Consider the following 15,972-nt stretch of genomic DNA (forward strand, 5'->3'; position numbering starts at 1 on the left):
TTTCTTTGGAGAAAAGAAGGTTTAGGGGTGACTTGATATAGGTGTACAAGATGATTAGGGGTTTAGATAGGGTTGACCATGAGAACCTTTTTCCACGTATAGAGTTAGCTATTACGAGGGGGCATAGCTTTAAATTAAGGGGTGGTAGGTATAGGACAGATGTTAGGGTTAGATTCTTTACTCAGCGAGTAGTGAGTTCATGGAATTCCCTGCTGGTAGCAGTGGTGGACTCTCCCTCTTTATGGGCATTTAAACAGGCATTGGATAGGTATATGGAGGATAGTGGGCTAGTGTAGGTTAGGTGGGCTTGGATCGGCGCAACATCGAGGGCCAAAGGGCCTGTACTGCGCTGTATTTTTTCTATGTTCTATGTTTCTTTGAGGACAGTTTCTTTTCAGTCTGAGACATTCCAGGGGCTTGCACTGAGTTGAGGGTTGCCAGGTGACCATTGAATACCTTTCGACATTCGAAGTAGTGTCCCACCCATCCGGTAGGATTCGCCATCAACATTCTGTGATTTTGCAAGAAAGCTCATGTTGACCCCAAGGGGAAGTGATGATCTTTAACGCGTCTGTTGCCAATCAGCTGGTAGCTCTGTTTGAATCCTTCCTGAATTTTGTTCCCACATTCATTCTATTACACAAAGGCATAATCCACCGCTTTGTGATTTCTGCTTTACTTTCTACCACTCATTAACTTATGCTAAATGCCAACACCAACCTTTATTCACATGTTTTACACAATAGCCCTATTAAAGTGGCTCAGTAGCTAGCACTACTGCCTCACAGCGCCAGGGAGCTGGGTGCTATTCCAGCCTTGGGCGATTGTCTATATGAAGTCTGCATATTCTCCTTGTATCTGCGTGGGTTTCCTCCATGACTCCTTTGTTAGGTCCACGCCCTCCACCAACCCAACCTCCATTTGCAGCACCTTCCACTGCCACCACAAGAAGTGCAAAACCTACGCCCAAAACTCCTCCCTTACCTCCATCCAAGACTCCAAAGAATCCTTCCACATCCAACAGAGATTTACCTGTACTTCCATACACATCATCTACTATGTCTGTTGCTCTCTAAGTGGTCTCCTCTACATTGGGGAGACAGAACACCAACTTGTGGAACGTTTCAGAGAACATCTTTGGGACACGTGAACTAAACAACCCTACCATCCTGTGGTTGAATACTTTAACTCCCCCTCCACTCTGCTAAGTACATGCAAGTCGTCAGCCTCCTCCACTGCCAAACTCTGGAGGAAGAATGGCTCATCTTCTGCCTTGTGATCCTTCAACCACATGGGATCAATGTAGATTTCACCAGTTTCCTCATTTCCCATCTCCCCCACCATATCCTAGATCAAACCTTCCAACTCAGCACTGTCCAAGCTGTCCATTTTCCTTCCCACCTATTCACTCCACCCTCCTCTCCAACATATCACCTTCACCCCTACCTTCATCTACCTATTGCATTCCTAGCTACCTTGCCCTCAGTCTCACCCTCTCCCATTTATCTCTCAGCCCCCTTGGGCCACAAGCCTCATTCCGAATGGCTTATGCTTGAAACGTCAATTCTCCTGCACCTCGGATGCTGCCTGACTGGCTGTGCTTTTCCAGCTCCACACTCTTCGACTCTGATCTCCAGCATCTGCAGTCCTCACTTTCTCCTTTCCTCCCACAATCCAAAGATGTGCAGGTTAGGTGAATTGGCCATACTAAATTGGCCATGGTGTTCAGGGATGTGTAGGTTAGGTCCATTAGTCAGGGGTAAATATAGGATAATAGGGTAGGGGAATGGGTCTGGGTTGGTTACTCTTCGGAGGGTGTGTGTGGACTTGTTAGGCCAAAGGGCCTGTTTCCACACTGCTGGGATTCTATGAACGGGCCCGAGTCCGTTCCCCAGGACGAGACAATCAGGAGGAGAAGGTGCCAGCATGTACTCCTGGGGCAGCGCAGCCACCCCGCATTATTTTTTTTTTACCTTTTTGCTGATAATGAGCCAGGGAAGACAGATGATGACAGGGACTATGACTGAGTGAAAGTGACAGAACCTTGTGGGCCAAAAGCATAAGTTGCTGGAGAAACTCAGTGGGTCTGACAGTACCTGAGGAGGGAAGACAAAGTTGACCCCCTTCTTGAGAACTGTTGGGGGGGGGGGGGGAAGGGGGATTGTAATCGACGGGAAAAGGAAGGGTAAGGAGGTTCCGACTCCAGTGTGAGGATGCACAAAGCCCTGCTAACTCCATGCCCCACCACACTAACAGTGAGCCTGACTTGCCTGTTCAGTTCATGTATTGTTCCACTCACATGCTTCAAGTGATGAATGATCATTGATTTGCAAACAAGAGTGTAGATGGTGGTGCTGAGGCTGGCAGCGAGCTCATTGTGTGCTCTCCCTCAGCCTGGGGGTGAGGGGGGCCGTGGGTTACAGAGAGAGACGATTGAAGAGACCATGAAGGAGCTGGATGAGAGCGGTTACCATGGCAGCCACTGTGCGGCCAGCCGCTGTGACGCCGGCCGGACGTGACGACACGCGAAGCCGCCCGTTCCTTCGAAGCGACCGGAAGTGACGGCGGGGGGAAATCAGCCGGTGGCGCACGATTCGAGAAGGTTCCAGGCGGAGTAGGCCTCAGCCTCGGGCGTGGAGTGAAGCCGTACGCGGAGGAGAGGCGCCGCGGGAGGGGGAGAGAAAGGAAAACAAAACACACACACGCGGGACGGCAGTCTTCCCCTCCCTCCGAGGGAAATGTTCAGGCCGAATTTCCGACCGTCCCGGGCCGGGTTCCGCAGCCCGCCGCCAGGCCCAGGCCCGGGCTCGGGTGTGAGCCCGTTCCCCGGGACGGGACAGTCCGGAGGAGGAGGCGGAGGCAGCAGCATGTACTCCTGGGGCAGCTCGGCCACCCCGCCCTACGGCGGCTGGCAGCCCCCTCGTGGGGTTTATAACAAATCGCCGCAGCAGCAAGGCCCGGGCTCGGGGTCTTTCCAACACCGTTACCAGAGCCCGTCTCCCGGACAGCAGCAGCAGCAGCAGGGTTTCAGCGGCGGAAGCAGCAGCCCCAGGCACCGGGGCCGATACTCCTCTCCCCCTTACCTTCACCATCCGCAGCAGCACACACTGTCTCCGGGACACTCCCCCAGCCCGCACCATCGCAAATACCAGGCTTCGCCCAGGACGTCCACCCCGTTCAGCGGTGGCGGGGGCAGGTCCCCGGCGCCGGTGGAACAGTACTACAAAGCCTCTATGCTGCAGGACCCCTGGGCTGACCTGGAGCCAGTCCTTGTCTCTGACATTCACCAGCAGTACAGCAACCTGCAGACCCCCAGCACTGGCAAAGGACGGAGATATTTCTCTTAGCAGCAAAAAAAAAAGACTCTTGCATTAACCATCCTTTTCTCACGTGTGTGTGTGTATATGTCTGTGTGTATCTACCAAAGGTAGAGTAACTCCCTCAACCGGCCAACATGGATCGAGAGCTATTCTGGTTCCCACTAGCATTGCATTCCACAGACTTTTTTTTAAACAAAACAGGATTTTGATTACAATTTTTTTGCAGAATCAACTTTTTAAAAAATAAGTCCTATTTTTTTACCCAGGCACCTTTTTTTCCTTTTTTGGCAACACCAGGGTCTCGTTGGATGTTACCCGGAGAGTATTAACTACTTCAGAATTGGGAAGTGCCTGCTCAGAAGAACTGTTGAAATGTTCTTTAAAATCACCAGCTAGTAAACAATGACTAATTGTTTTACAGGTGTCCACTACTCCTATGCATTAATGAACAGGTTAGACAGCATGTGATCTGATTTTTACTGTAAACCATTGAATTGGTCATTTTTAAAATTTTTGTCAACTTTTTTAATTGATTGAAATGCCAATGTTTAATTTTGTATAATCCATGTTTCTAGCATATATGCGTGTGAATGTTAGGATAAATGAAAATGATTCAGGTCTGGTTCAATAATGTCATGGCAATTCTTGGGTTACGTGCAGTAAAAGTGTACAGTTTTCAGTTTTTGATTTCAATTTTTTTTCAGATGAGTCAAGAAGAACAATTTGAGGAAATGTGAATTCAATTTGCAAACTTAAGTTGTGGGAGTTTAATGGATTGTTCTGTAATTACTGCTAGCATACAAACCTACCAGTATATAAGAGATTTTTATTGTAGAGTGGATGGAAAGACCGATTTCTCAGTGGCTGATGGCTTCCAATTGTTTCTTGCCTTGGTATTTATCATAAAAATAAAAATTTCCTGATTTTTAAAAAAAATCTTGAGATTATAGAAAAGGGACGCTTGTTGTTTTCTTAAGTTCTCATTTGAGTGAAAGTGCATACTTTTAATTCTACTTACAATCAGTCAGCATTTTATCAATCATCTTCCTAGATCTTGAAGAAACAAGTGTGCTTCCATTCCATATGTGCTGAAAGTTGTATCTACCTGGCTCAGGTGGTCATACTTATATAAAACTAGACATTGAGTTTTGGCAGATTGGGTTCTGCAGCTAAGCCCAGTGGTCCGTTCACCTGGGCTGTATATATGCATTTTCTGACATGATTGGGGGGTGACAGTGGCAACGTAAACACCATTGACCCCCAGGACCAGAGCATTTGTGCAAGTAGTGCCTGCACTGCACCATGTGGAAAATGATGGAATAAAACTTCAGATTCTGATCTTTTGTGGCACATTATAATATTAAAGAGGAAAAAGTGGGGACAGTAGATGCTGGAGATCAGAGTCGAGAGTGTGGTGCTGGAAAAGCACAGCAGGTCAGGCAGCATTCTAGGAGCAGGACAATCAATGTTTCGGGCATAAGATTCCTGATGACGGGCTTATGCCAGAAACATCGATTTTCCTGCTTCTCGGATGCCACCTGACCTGCTGTGCTTTTCCAGTGCCACATTATAACTTTAAATAGGATATAAACTGACAGAATATGTACATTTTTTGCCTTAATACATTTTAAATGTACATTGAAGAGCACTTCTGTGTACATTGGAGGATAATGAAGTATATAGAAATAAAAGCTTATTTAAATTATGCAGGCAGTCTTTCCAGTGCCAGAATGTCTCTCTCAGTAATGCGTGTGACTTGGGATGTACACTCTTTTAATGTGGTTCAAATTTCAGCACAGTTACATTAGCCCTTCCAATGCTGTATGGTAATACTCTGCATTGCTATCCTAATCAAACAGCTCTATGACTTGCAGGAATTTTGATAATATTACAAAAACAATATGATAACTGCATGTTTCCTGTCTTATTGTACTCCTGTCACATTCAGATATGTTTATATTTTTAGAACTCTCCTAAACTTGAATATCTACAGCATTTAGTGGATGTTTGCACTGGTTACAGTTTTTTTTAAAAATGGATTTATCTCCACAGAGGCTGAACATTAATGTTTTAACTGGTGTTGTGTTCTTGCCCATGTTTTCATGTTGTCTTAACTGTGACTGTGGGAGACTGGATGTTTAATTCGACTGGTATGTGTTTGAATTTTGTGAAACAATTATTTGAGATGAAGGTGTTGTAGGTCAACATTTAATGCTAATCCTAATTGCCCAGAGAGCAATTAAGAATCAACCACATTAGTGCAACAAACAAAGAACTGCAGATGTTGGAAACCTGAAATTGTTGGAGAAACTCAGATCTGGCAGCATCTGTGGAGAGAAAGCAGAGTCAGTGTTTTGGGTCCAGTGACCCTTCTTCACTCCTGAATTTTTCTGGAAGTTCCTGTTTTTGAATTTCAGCATGTTGGGAATCGGACGTAGACCAGACAAGGATGGTAAATTTCATTCCCAAAAGGGTATTAGTGTACCAGCTAAGTTTGCAATGGTCATTATTAAGCTAATGTTATTCCAGATTTTTATTGAATCAAATTTTGTCATGTGCTTGGACCCTTCAGTCCAGCTAGTCCGTGCCAACAATATTGCCAAACTAACTAGTCCTACTTGCCTGGTTATGGCCCATATCCTGCTAAAGCATTCCTATTCATGTACTTACCAAAATGGCTTTTAAATGTTGCAACTGTATCTGCGTCCACCACTTTCTCAGGCAGTTCATTCCACACGTGAACCACTCTGTGTATAGCTAAGGTAGGTCACAAACACTCATTTGAGTATGTTTGCAAATCTATAATTTGAATATGGACAGATAATTTTAAAACATCAGAGAGTGATCAAAAATTTAAGGTTGTGGCAGAATGCTGAAACTGAGCATTTCTGCTGTTTCTTATTAAAAGTTTTAGTACTAGAAAGAATATAGGTTCTACTATAATGCATGTTTCGTCAGCACAAATAAACTATAACTTGATTGAATTGTGGGCATTGTTTGGATAACACAAGCTTTCTACTGAACGGGTATAGTCATTTTCTATTAGCAATCCTCTGCAGCACAATTTTCTATAGCGCGAGGTTACAGAGGGACGCAACTGTCATGTTATAGCAGAACAAATGCTAGGTGAAAGTTAGTAGACATTTAAACAGTGCGTTTTCATTCTCAATATTTTGATTTCCAGCACTTGTGGTTTGATCTTTACCGTGTATGTTTTCTGGTCTTGGTTTCAGGTAATGCAAATAACTAAAGCAGTCAAATGTGAAAACTTCTTGTCATTCAATGCCGTTAATATATTGATAGCTGTGCCTGATGCAAAGCCAACTCTAGGTGGGAGAAAGAGCACACTCATGATCTGACGCCATGGAATGATGGAAGGAAATGCTGTTGATGAAATTGTGATTAATGGAGTTCAAGAGTTGGAGACCTGAATCGCTCTAATCCCACATTAAGGGTGAGTGATGGAGGAAACCAGTGCAGCAGCAACCCTGCTTATGGCCTCTTGGCTCCAGAAGGTCTCATGCCCACCTGCACCATTCCCCATGGATATGTATTTTGATGGTAATTGCAAGGAGTGGGCACACATGCCACCCCAGTCAAATCTGCTTATGCTGATGTCACTGCAGGAATTTAGTGAGCTGTCATGGACTGCCTTTGAGTACCTTTCCATACTGAGGTTGATAGATTTTTATTGGTTATAGATATCAAGAAATTTGAAAGGACAAGGAAAGATTGCATTTATGTAGTGGCCTCCATGGAACATTTCAAATGCTTCACAGTCAATTAAGTTTTTTATTTTTGCCCTGCAGTGGGGTATATTTTGACTTTTCCTTGGGGACAGTACAAGAACCATTGCTTTTCTTGAGCTCGACTTGGATGTTTTGAGCACAGTTTCAAAATTTGCAGATGACATCAACTTCAAACTGTTGATGACGGTGATAGATCTAAGACGTAGACAAGCTAGTGAAATAGGCAAATGTGGCAGAGAAAAGTGAATAGTACATTTTGGGAGGAACCCCAACATAAGGCAATATATAAAATAAAGGACAAATACTAAAGGAGTTGTAGGAGCAGAAAGACCTTGGGAGTATATGGGCTCAAATTATTGAAAGTGGTACGGCAGGTTGAGAAAATGATTGAAAAAAATAAGGGATCCTAGGCTAAAAATGTCAGGATTATCAAAAACAGCAATTTCCTAACATGACTTGCTGACATTTTTAGCTTTAAAGAATGCTTATCCACTCAGTTCTTGATTTGAAGAAACGCCCATGAAGTAATTAAAATTGAGCTTATTTTAAAAGAATTTAAATGTGGAGGGATCTTGAGGGGTTGAGAAAGTATCAAACTTGTAAGGAATAACTGTTCAGCTATGTCATTTTGTATAGAACTGGTGAATGTCCATGGCAATATTCTGGCCAAATCCATTCACAAAGAATGAATAGAGAACCAAGTAAAGTTTAAAAAGTGGCTAAATTTACCATTCATTTTTAATACTGTCCTTAGTGCATTGTTCTTTAATATATCTTGAACATCTCCAGTAGAGGCTTCTTTTGTCTGAGCAGAACATTCCTGTGCAAATGGTGCTCCTCTTAAGTTTTGGCCTGTAGCATGCAAATTCTTAACACTCCAAACTTATGGAATCCATCAGGCCCACGATATTTGAAGTGTCTACGTTTTATTCTGTGAAGCTAAGGATCAGATTCCTTAGAGTTCCTCCACAATCTTAAGGACTCGAGAACCTTTTCCATGCATGTTGTGGCTCAATTGGTAGAACTGTCTTCTGAGTCAGTCTCTGGTTTCAGCACAAAAATCAAGGTAAATATTCCAGTACAGTGCTGTGTATATCACTGTCAAAGTAGCATATTTTGCATGAGAGGTAAAACTAAAGCCCCATCTGCCTGCTTAGGTGAGTGTTAAGAGCTGTCACTGCATTGTTTTGAAGAACAGCAGGGAAGTTCGCTTTTGTGTCCTGGGTGATACTTATCTCTCTATCTAGCTATCATTACATTGGTTTTTGAAAGAATTTGCATGCAAATTGGCTGCTGTATTTCCTAAATAACTATTACTTTAAAGTACATTATTTGATGTAAAACATTTTGATACATCCATTGGCCATGAAAGGCAGTGTACATGTGCAAGTGTCTACTTTTAGTATGATGTCTTTATTGATCCAACTATGTCATTCAACATTTTCCTTGCACTAGTCACTTGCTCAAAGAATAACTGGTAGAGTAATAAGGGAGTCCGTGACTCTATTTGGATTTTCAGAAGTTATTTGATAAGGTATCACAAGGTATTTCATTTTCATTTTGTCTGACATTGAATAAAAGCTGGCTATTCATGCGGAAGCATATCCTTGCGCTTAATTCATTGTATTAAAGATTTTGCGGGCTTGACTAGATTTTGTTCGTCCCATCTTCACATTTAACGTTTCTTAAGGCTGCTTTAATTGTCAAAAGTCTGCATTGAACGAATTGTACATCCAACTCCAACTGAATATTTTCTAAAACACTTCTGCCAGAAGCCCATAGATTTCGGTGTTGTGTTGCTGATCCCATTTTATTTCATTCTTGCCCAAAGGCTGAATTTATTTTATCCAGTTTCCAAGATTATGGCTTTATTTAATTGTTGACTATATCTTGACTTCATGTTGCTTTTTTTGTTTCTACATTTCATCTAATTAATTACCAACCGCAGAGGAATCTAATGGATTTACAAATTAAACGTGTAGTTATTTTCACAGTTCTTTTAACATAATACTGCATGAAGTAGTGAAACTGTTTGTCTGACTCTTGAAAGTATTGATGAGCACAGCACTCTATGCAGTCTTTCCAGTACATTGCTAAGAACAGAGATCGTCAGAGGTCTATCTTTTGGAAGACCTCACGGGCTGAGGTTTTATCTGACCCCTCATAGATTTAGAAAACTATTTTGAAGAACAAGGTTTTTATCCCCCATGTCCTGGACGAAGCCTTTGTTACCTAGTATGGTGGCAACACGTCTGAAATTGAACCTTCCAGCTAAGCGAACAAACCTATATCCAGAGCAATGTGACAATTGGCTGCTACATTTCTTAAGTTACAACACTTCTAAAAGTACTTCAGCTGTAAAGCATTTTGGGATGTCAGATACCCATGAGGCAGCTATATAAATGTTACTTTTTCAGGAAGGCTGGTTATAGGTTGCTTTTGCTATCTCCTATAGTTATTCCAATAAACTCCTGATTAGTCTTCCCTATGCTACCCTCTACAAATGTTGGATTATTTAAAACTGTGTATCTCTTGACTCTATCTGATTATTAGTCCTGCTTATCAACTTCTCCTGTGTGCACTGATTTACTTTGACTCCTGAACAAACAGTACCTTGATTTAAAAATGATCTTTATTTTCAAATCATTCAACAGCCTTGGGCATGTCCACTCCAGTCTGTAATCTTCTTTGGTCCTGGTACACTGTAGATCTCTGTGCCAAGACTTCTCAGGCATAGCCAGTTATAATTCTTTCTTTGGCTGGGTCTTCAGTTGCCTACACCCTAAGGTTAGTACGTCCTTGCTGTGTGTCTTCACCTCTACCTCTTTAAAACCATCTCCTGATTAAGCTTTTGGTCATTTGAGTCATAGGAAAAATTAGACCAATGGTAACAAAATCAGAAATTTAGCTGGTCAGGCATTATTTGTGGGAAGAAAGCAAAGTTAACATTTGAGTCAAATGACTCTTCAAACTCTGAAGAGACACCAGACTGGAAACTTTAACTCTGATTTCTTACTGCAGATGCGTCCAGACCTGCTGAGTTTCGCCAGCAATTTCTGATTTTCTTTCAGATTTCAAGTGTGGCTGGTGTCCTTTCTACCTCAGCCCTTTTTGACTTATGCTCCAAAGCCAGTTAAAAGTGTCCAGTTATTAACTTTGGTATAATTAAACAAACTCAACATTGCCAGGTTATGAAATATTGTTCTCTAGTCAGTGTCAGAGCAGGTGATGAGCTTAACCACTTGAACACTGGGGTAACCCCACTATGGTGGTAGATACATATTACAGTAGATTAAATATTTTTCAGTCAGAATAATTCGATGCAAAAGGACATAAACCTTTATCGTACCAATACTGGTTCTTTTGTAAAGCTATTCAATCAATCCCACTCCTTTGTTCCTTCCACAAGCAGCAGCATTTATTTTTCATTAATTCACTAGATATTGGCAAGGCAACCATTTGCTTCCCCTTAATGGGGCTGGAGCTGCTTTTCTTGAACCTGATGTACTCCATGTGACAGTGTGTTCTCCCTTTGAAATATTTATTTAGTTTTTTAATGTAGGATTGAATCTGCATTTAATATCCTTTCATCCAGTGCATTCCATATCACAAAACTCAATGTGTACATATAAAAAACTCATGTCACCTCTGGTTCACTTGCACCTTAAAATCTGTCTATTCTAATTGCTAGTCCTTCTGCCTCTGGAAACACACTCATTTATTGAAAGAAACATTTTCTTTGAGTCAATTGCAAAGTCTTGGCGTATGATTAATTTTCTTTGTCACATTTTGTGCGCAGTGATACACTGCTCAGTAATGTGTGCTTTTTGCCTTTTACTAAATTCTACATGATTAAAACAGCTGAACAAAATTATTTAAATTTTGTTTGTGTATAAGAATTAAAATTGTTGCACTGTGACTACAAATTTTATGAAAGCCTACATCCCTCAAGTCTTAAACACAGATCGATCTCTTAGAGATTAGCAAATGCTGTAACATAATTTGCTGGCAGACAAACATTCACATGAGAAAGGCTGCTTGCCCAGTAGCAATGCAGACACATTGTAATAAACAATGTTTTGGCTGTCTGCTTTGTGCCTTTAGGAGACTCCAAGCTGTATAATGATGTGGTCCTTTGTATGGTATAACATGAGAATCTCAGTGTGCTGTGGAAGTGCATTAATCCAGTGTTGAAGGGTCAATGCGTTTGCTGTTTGGTAACTGAATATAAATTTGAGAGCTGTGATAATTGAACAAATAAAGGGAGGCATTTTCTTAACCTAATATGTAACTCCTATACATCTAACAGTATAATACATTTTAAGAGTTGGACCAAAGGGTCTGTTTCTGTGCTGTGCATGTCTATGACTCTGAGGTTATCTTGTTGGATGATGGTAGCATTCCTACATCTGGACCAGAATCTTCAGCTTCAAGTCCTACCTCAGGACTTGGTGGCTATGAAAGGTGTGTCATGAGGTGAGTAAACAGATTATCAAAGAACTGAAAGACCTATGGATGCTGGAAATCTGAAATAAAAATAAATTTCTGGAATATCTCAGCAGGTCTGGTGGCATCTGTGGTGAGAAATCAATGTTGAGTTCTGAAGAAGGGTCACTGGATCCGAAACGTTAACTGATTTCTTTCTACAGGTTGATAATTAATCTGTAAATCTTTAGGTGGTAAGAGTGGGAGAGGTTACAGTATGGAAAGTGACCCTTTGACTATTATATCCATGTTTGCATCAAATGTCTGTTTATTCTGACTCCATTTCCCAGCATTTGACCCATAGCCTTGTATGTTATGCTGTATCGAGTGTTGTCTAAATAGTTCTTAAGTGTACTGATGGTTCCTGCCTTTAGCAGTCTTAGCAGAATGTTCCTGATACCTCCCTCTGGGTGAAAAATAACTTATTAAATCCTGTCAAAACCTCTTGCCTTAAATTTATCCCTGCTGGTAATTGACACATTTCCAAGAGGGGGACGTTTATTCCTATCAATCTTGTGCCCCTTATAATTTTGTAACCTCCATCAGGATTTCCTTGTCTTTGCACACGTCTCCACCTCCCAGCTTTCTCTGTTACAAGGAAAACAACCAGGCGGGAAACAGAACCTTGTGGTAGGTGGAGTGAAACTCCCTCCCTGCATTAGACTCATTCTGAGGGGCTAGAGTCATTTAAAACAAATGTAATATTATTTTGTCCACCAATTTCAAGAAATTGGAAACTACTTCCATTTGATGAAACAAAACTTTTGGAATTATGCCAAGCTTCATAAATTCCCTATCAATAATTTACAAGAGCATTTAACTTTCTTTCTAGTGACCACTCATGTTCAATAACAAATTTTTTCACACCATTTTAGGATGGGAGAACTTCTACGGTGTCAGTCTCTGTAGTGGTACAAAGTGCTAGATGCTTAAACAATGCTGTGTCTTTAACATTGTAGAGATAGGTTCCCAAAACCTATTGGGATACTGTTGGGACTTTATTTGAAATTGCACATTTGTTTAGGAAACATACACAATAGCGGTGCATCTCTCAATTGTAAGACATGCCGAAGTATTTTACAGCCTGTCTAGTGCTTTGCAGTTTGTAAAAAAAAAACTCTAGCAAATTTGCACATAGCTAGCTCTGAAGTGTAGTAAAATAATAATGAGCACATAACCTATTTTGATAAATGATTGAGGGGTCAATTTTGGCCTGGTCCTCCGGGTTAGCTCCAGTGCCAAGGAAACTTTTGCATCCACCTGAGAGCGCTTAACATTTCCACATGAAAGACACTTTCACCAATGCAGCACATTTGCAGCTGCTCTGTAGACTCACCTGTGAGTTTTGTTCTCGAGTTCTTAAGTGAGACCACCAACTTTCTGACTCAACAGTAAGGGTTTTGCCTGCTGAGTCACAGTTGACACCATTCAAATGGAAGCAGCGTCCCATTTCTTGAAATGGGTAGACAAAAAAAATTACTTTTTTATTGTCTTAAATAACAATAGAATCTCTAATGAGGCAGTTGAGATCAAATTACATCGTGTCAACTGCATTCATATTTGGCAGCTTTCTCACCTCCATCCTGATTGCATCTCCAACTTCCTGTTGAATGTTAAGATTTAGGTAAACAAAATATCCTTCACTTTAATGTTGATAAATCAAAACCATTCTTGCAGCTCCATGTCAGTGTGTTGAGAGTCCATTAACATTGCTCACTGTTATTCCAGCTTAGGCCAAAGAAATAAAAGTATAGCATTTCATTTGATATTCACTGTTCTCTATTTGAGACTGAGTTTCTTTCCCACATCCATTACCTCACCAAAACCACTCTGCTCCAATTCTGTTATTTTGCCATTATTGTTCCTGCTTCTATGGTGTTTTTCATTCATGACGTCTGATTTCTCAACTACTGTCATCATCAGTCTTTCTGTTTCAATAGGTCACACCTGAATCACGATGATGTGGCCTGATGTCCTTCTCTGCACCAAAGCTTGCCTTTCCTTAAGCTCCTGACTTATTGCACTCTCTCAGATAAAATCTGCGTGTTCAGATTCCTCCCTGGCCTCTTGATCTCTTCCTTGTGCTTACGTACCTTTGCATGTATTTTCCAATTCTCTGACATCAATGTACTCATTTCCTGCTCTAGCACTAGTGATTATTCCTTCAGCTGCTTCATCTACACCCTCTAGAATTTCCTCTCAACCTTTTGCAGTCTCCTCCCTCCCGGCTTTGACACCATTTAATTGTATTTTCATACTGAATTTATTTCTTCCCTCGGTCTTAAATAAGTGTTCTTAAAACAGCACTGAGATATCAGAAATGAAACAACTTATGCAAAACATTGTCTAACTTTAGACTGCAGTTTTATCTCCCAAATTCTTGCACCATTTCCACAATAAAACAAACTTAAAAATAAAATGATAATCTATTCAGCATTGTTTGCGTCCATGCTAACTGGGTTAATGCAGTCAATAGCACATTTCATTTGTCTTATGTCTTGTCCCCCGACACCCATAGCAGCCATGTCTGGCATATCACAAATTATTTCATTAAGATGGTGTGCTGAAATACTTAAATTTTCTTGCTGTACTCTAATTGTAATGCTTGAAAGAAGGTAAACCAGGCACACCTCAATATGGGTTCCCTGAGTGGGGCTGTTAACCTGGTCCAATCAGAGTCCTGGCTGACAGAAATAAACAGGAATGTCTGGTTTCTGCTCACTACAGGAGCCAGCTTGGAGCTGGCTGATCAGTGTCATGTGCTGTGCAGATGTAAATAAAGGATGACTTGGTTACAGGATACTTTGTGGAGTTATTTCACTGATCACTTAGGTGATTAAGCTTCCCTTTGAAGTATTTTTTTAAAAAAAAACAGATAATTGGTCTGATCTGATGATTCATCTGTTTGGGATATTTTGTCTTAAAGTTGCCATCTCTTTCATCACTGATCACTTAGGTGATTAAGCTTCCCTTTGAAGTATTTTTTAAAAAAAAACAGATAATTGGTCTGATCTGATGATTCATCTGTTTGGGATATTTTGTCTTAAAGTTGCCATCTCTTTCAGAGCCAAATACTGTGGTGAAGTTTTAAGAATGAACATTGGAGTGAATCATAGGACACTTTTAGGCACCAGTGAGTCTAGCTTAGTAGTAAATGGATGTCGATGCTGCATAGAACAATACAGCGCAGTACAAGTTCTTCAGCCCTTTATGTTGCGCTGACCTGTGAAACCAATCTGAAGCCCATCTAACCTACACTATTCCATTATCATCCATGTATTTATCCAATGACCATTTATATGCCCCTAACGTTGGTGAGACTACTGCTGTTGTTGTGGTTCTGTTTGCCGAGCTGGAAGTTTTTGTTGCAAACGTTTCGTCCCCTGGCTAGGCGACATCATCAGTGCTTGGGAGCCTCCTGCGAAGCACTTCTTTGATGTTTCCTCTGGTGTTTATAGTGGTCTGTCCCTGCCGCTTCCGGTTGTCAGTTTCAGCTGTCCGCTGTAGTGGTTGGTATATTGGGTCCAGGTCGATGTGCTTGTTGATGGAGTTTGTGGATGAATGCCATACCTCCACTGCTGTTGCAGACTGGGCATTCCATGCCCCTACTACTCTGAGTAACATAACTACCTCTGACATCTGTCCTGTTTCTATCACCCCTCAGTTTAAAGCAATGTCCCCTCGTGCTAGCTATCACCATCCAAGGAAAAAAGCTCTCTCTGCCCACCCTACCTAATCCTCTGATCGTTTTGTCACCTCTTAACCTCCTCTCTAACAAAAGCAGCCCCAAGGCCCTCAGCCTTTCCCCTTAAAACCTTCCCTCCATACCGGGTACCATCCTGGTAAATCTCCTCTGCACCCTTTCCAATGCTTCCACATTCTTCCGACAATGCAGTGACCAGAATTGTTCGCAACACCCTAAGTGCAGCCGCATCAGAGTTTTGTACAGCTGTAACATGACCTCATGGTTTTGAAATTCAATCCCTCTACCAGTAAAAGCTAACACACTGTATGCCTTCTTAACAGCCCTAACAATCTGAGTGGCAACTTTCAGGGATCTATGCACATAGATAACAAGATTTCTCTGCTCATCCACACTACCAAGAATTTTATCATTAGCCCAGTACTCTGCATTCCTGTTACCCCTTCCAAAGTGAATCATCTTACACTTTTCCACATTAAACTCCATTTTCCACCTCTCAGCCCAGTTCTGCAGCTTATGTATGTCCCTCTGTAACCTCCAACATCCTCTGCCACTATCCACAACTCTACCGACCTAGGTATCATCTGCAAATTTACTAACCCATCCTTCTACGCACTCATCCAGGTCATTTATACGAATGACAAACAGTAGTGGCCACAAAACAAATCCTTGCAATACGCCACTGGTGACTGAATTCCAGGATGAACATTTCCCA

The 15,972-nt window shown here is 41.6% G+C and overlaps 2 protein-coding genes across 2 annotated transcripts in view; one reads left to right on the forward strand and one right to left on the reverse strand.

The window, feature by feature from the left end:
* The window catches only part of LOC122558715, a 24,219-nt gene extending 21,797 nt beyond the window's left edge, over positions 1 to 2,422 (reverse strand). The window contains exon 1 of the mRNA XM_043707507.1: positions 2,300 to 2,422. The gene's annotated coding sequence lies outside the window, so the exon portion shown is untranslated. The remainder of the gene's footprint in view (positions 1 to 2,299) is intronic.
* Positions 2,423 to 2,564: 142 nt separating this feature from the next.
* Positions 2,565 to 4,276, forward strand: LOC122558235 (M-phase specific PLK1 interacting protein). The gene has a single exon (XM_043706585.1). The coding sequence runs from the start codon at positions 2,739 to 2,741 to the stop codon at positions 3,345 to 3,347; it is 609 nt and encodes a 202-aa protein (XP_043562520.1). The 5' UTR covers positions 2,565 to 2,738; the 3' UTR covers positions 3,348 to 4,276.
* The last annotated feature ends 11,696 nt before the right edge of the window (positions 4,277 to 15,972 follow it).

Source organism: Chiloscyllium plagiosum, chromosome 17 (assembly GCF_004010195.1).
Source record: "Chiloscyllium plagiosum isolate BGI_BamShark_2017 chromosome 17, ASM401019v2, whole genome shotgun sequence".
In the NCBI taxonomy this organism is placed as follows: Eukaryota; Metazoa; Chordata; class Chondrichthyes; order Orectolobiformes; family Hemiscylliidae; genus Chiloscyllium; species Chiloscyllium plagiosum.

Excerpts from the sequence above, each read along its gene's own strand:
- LOC122558235 (XM_043706585.1), top strand. The coding sequence starts at position 2,739 with ATGTTCAGGCCGAATTTCCGACCGTCCCGGGCCGGGTTCCGCAGCCCG.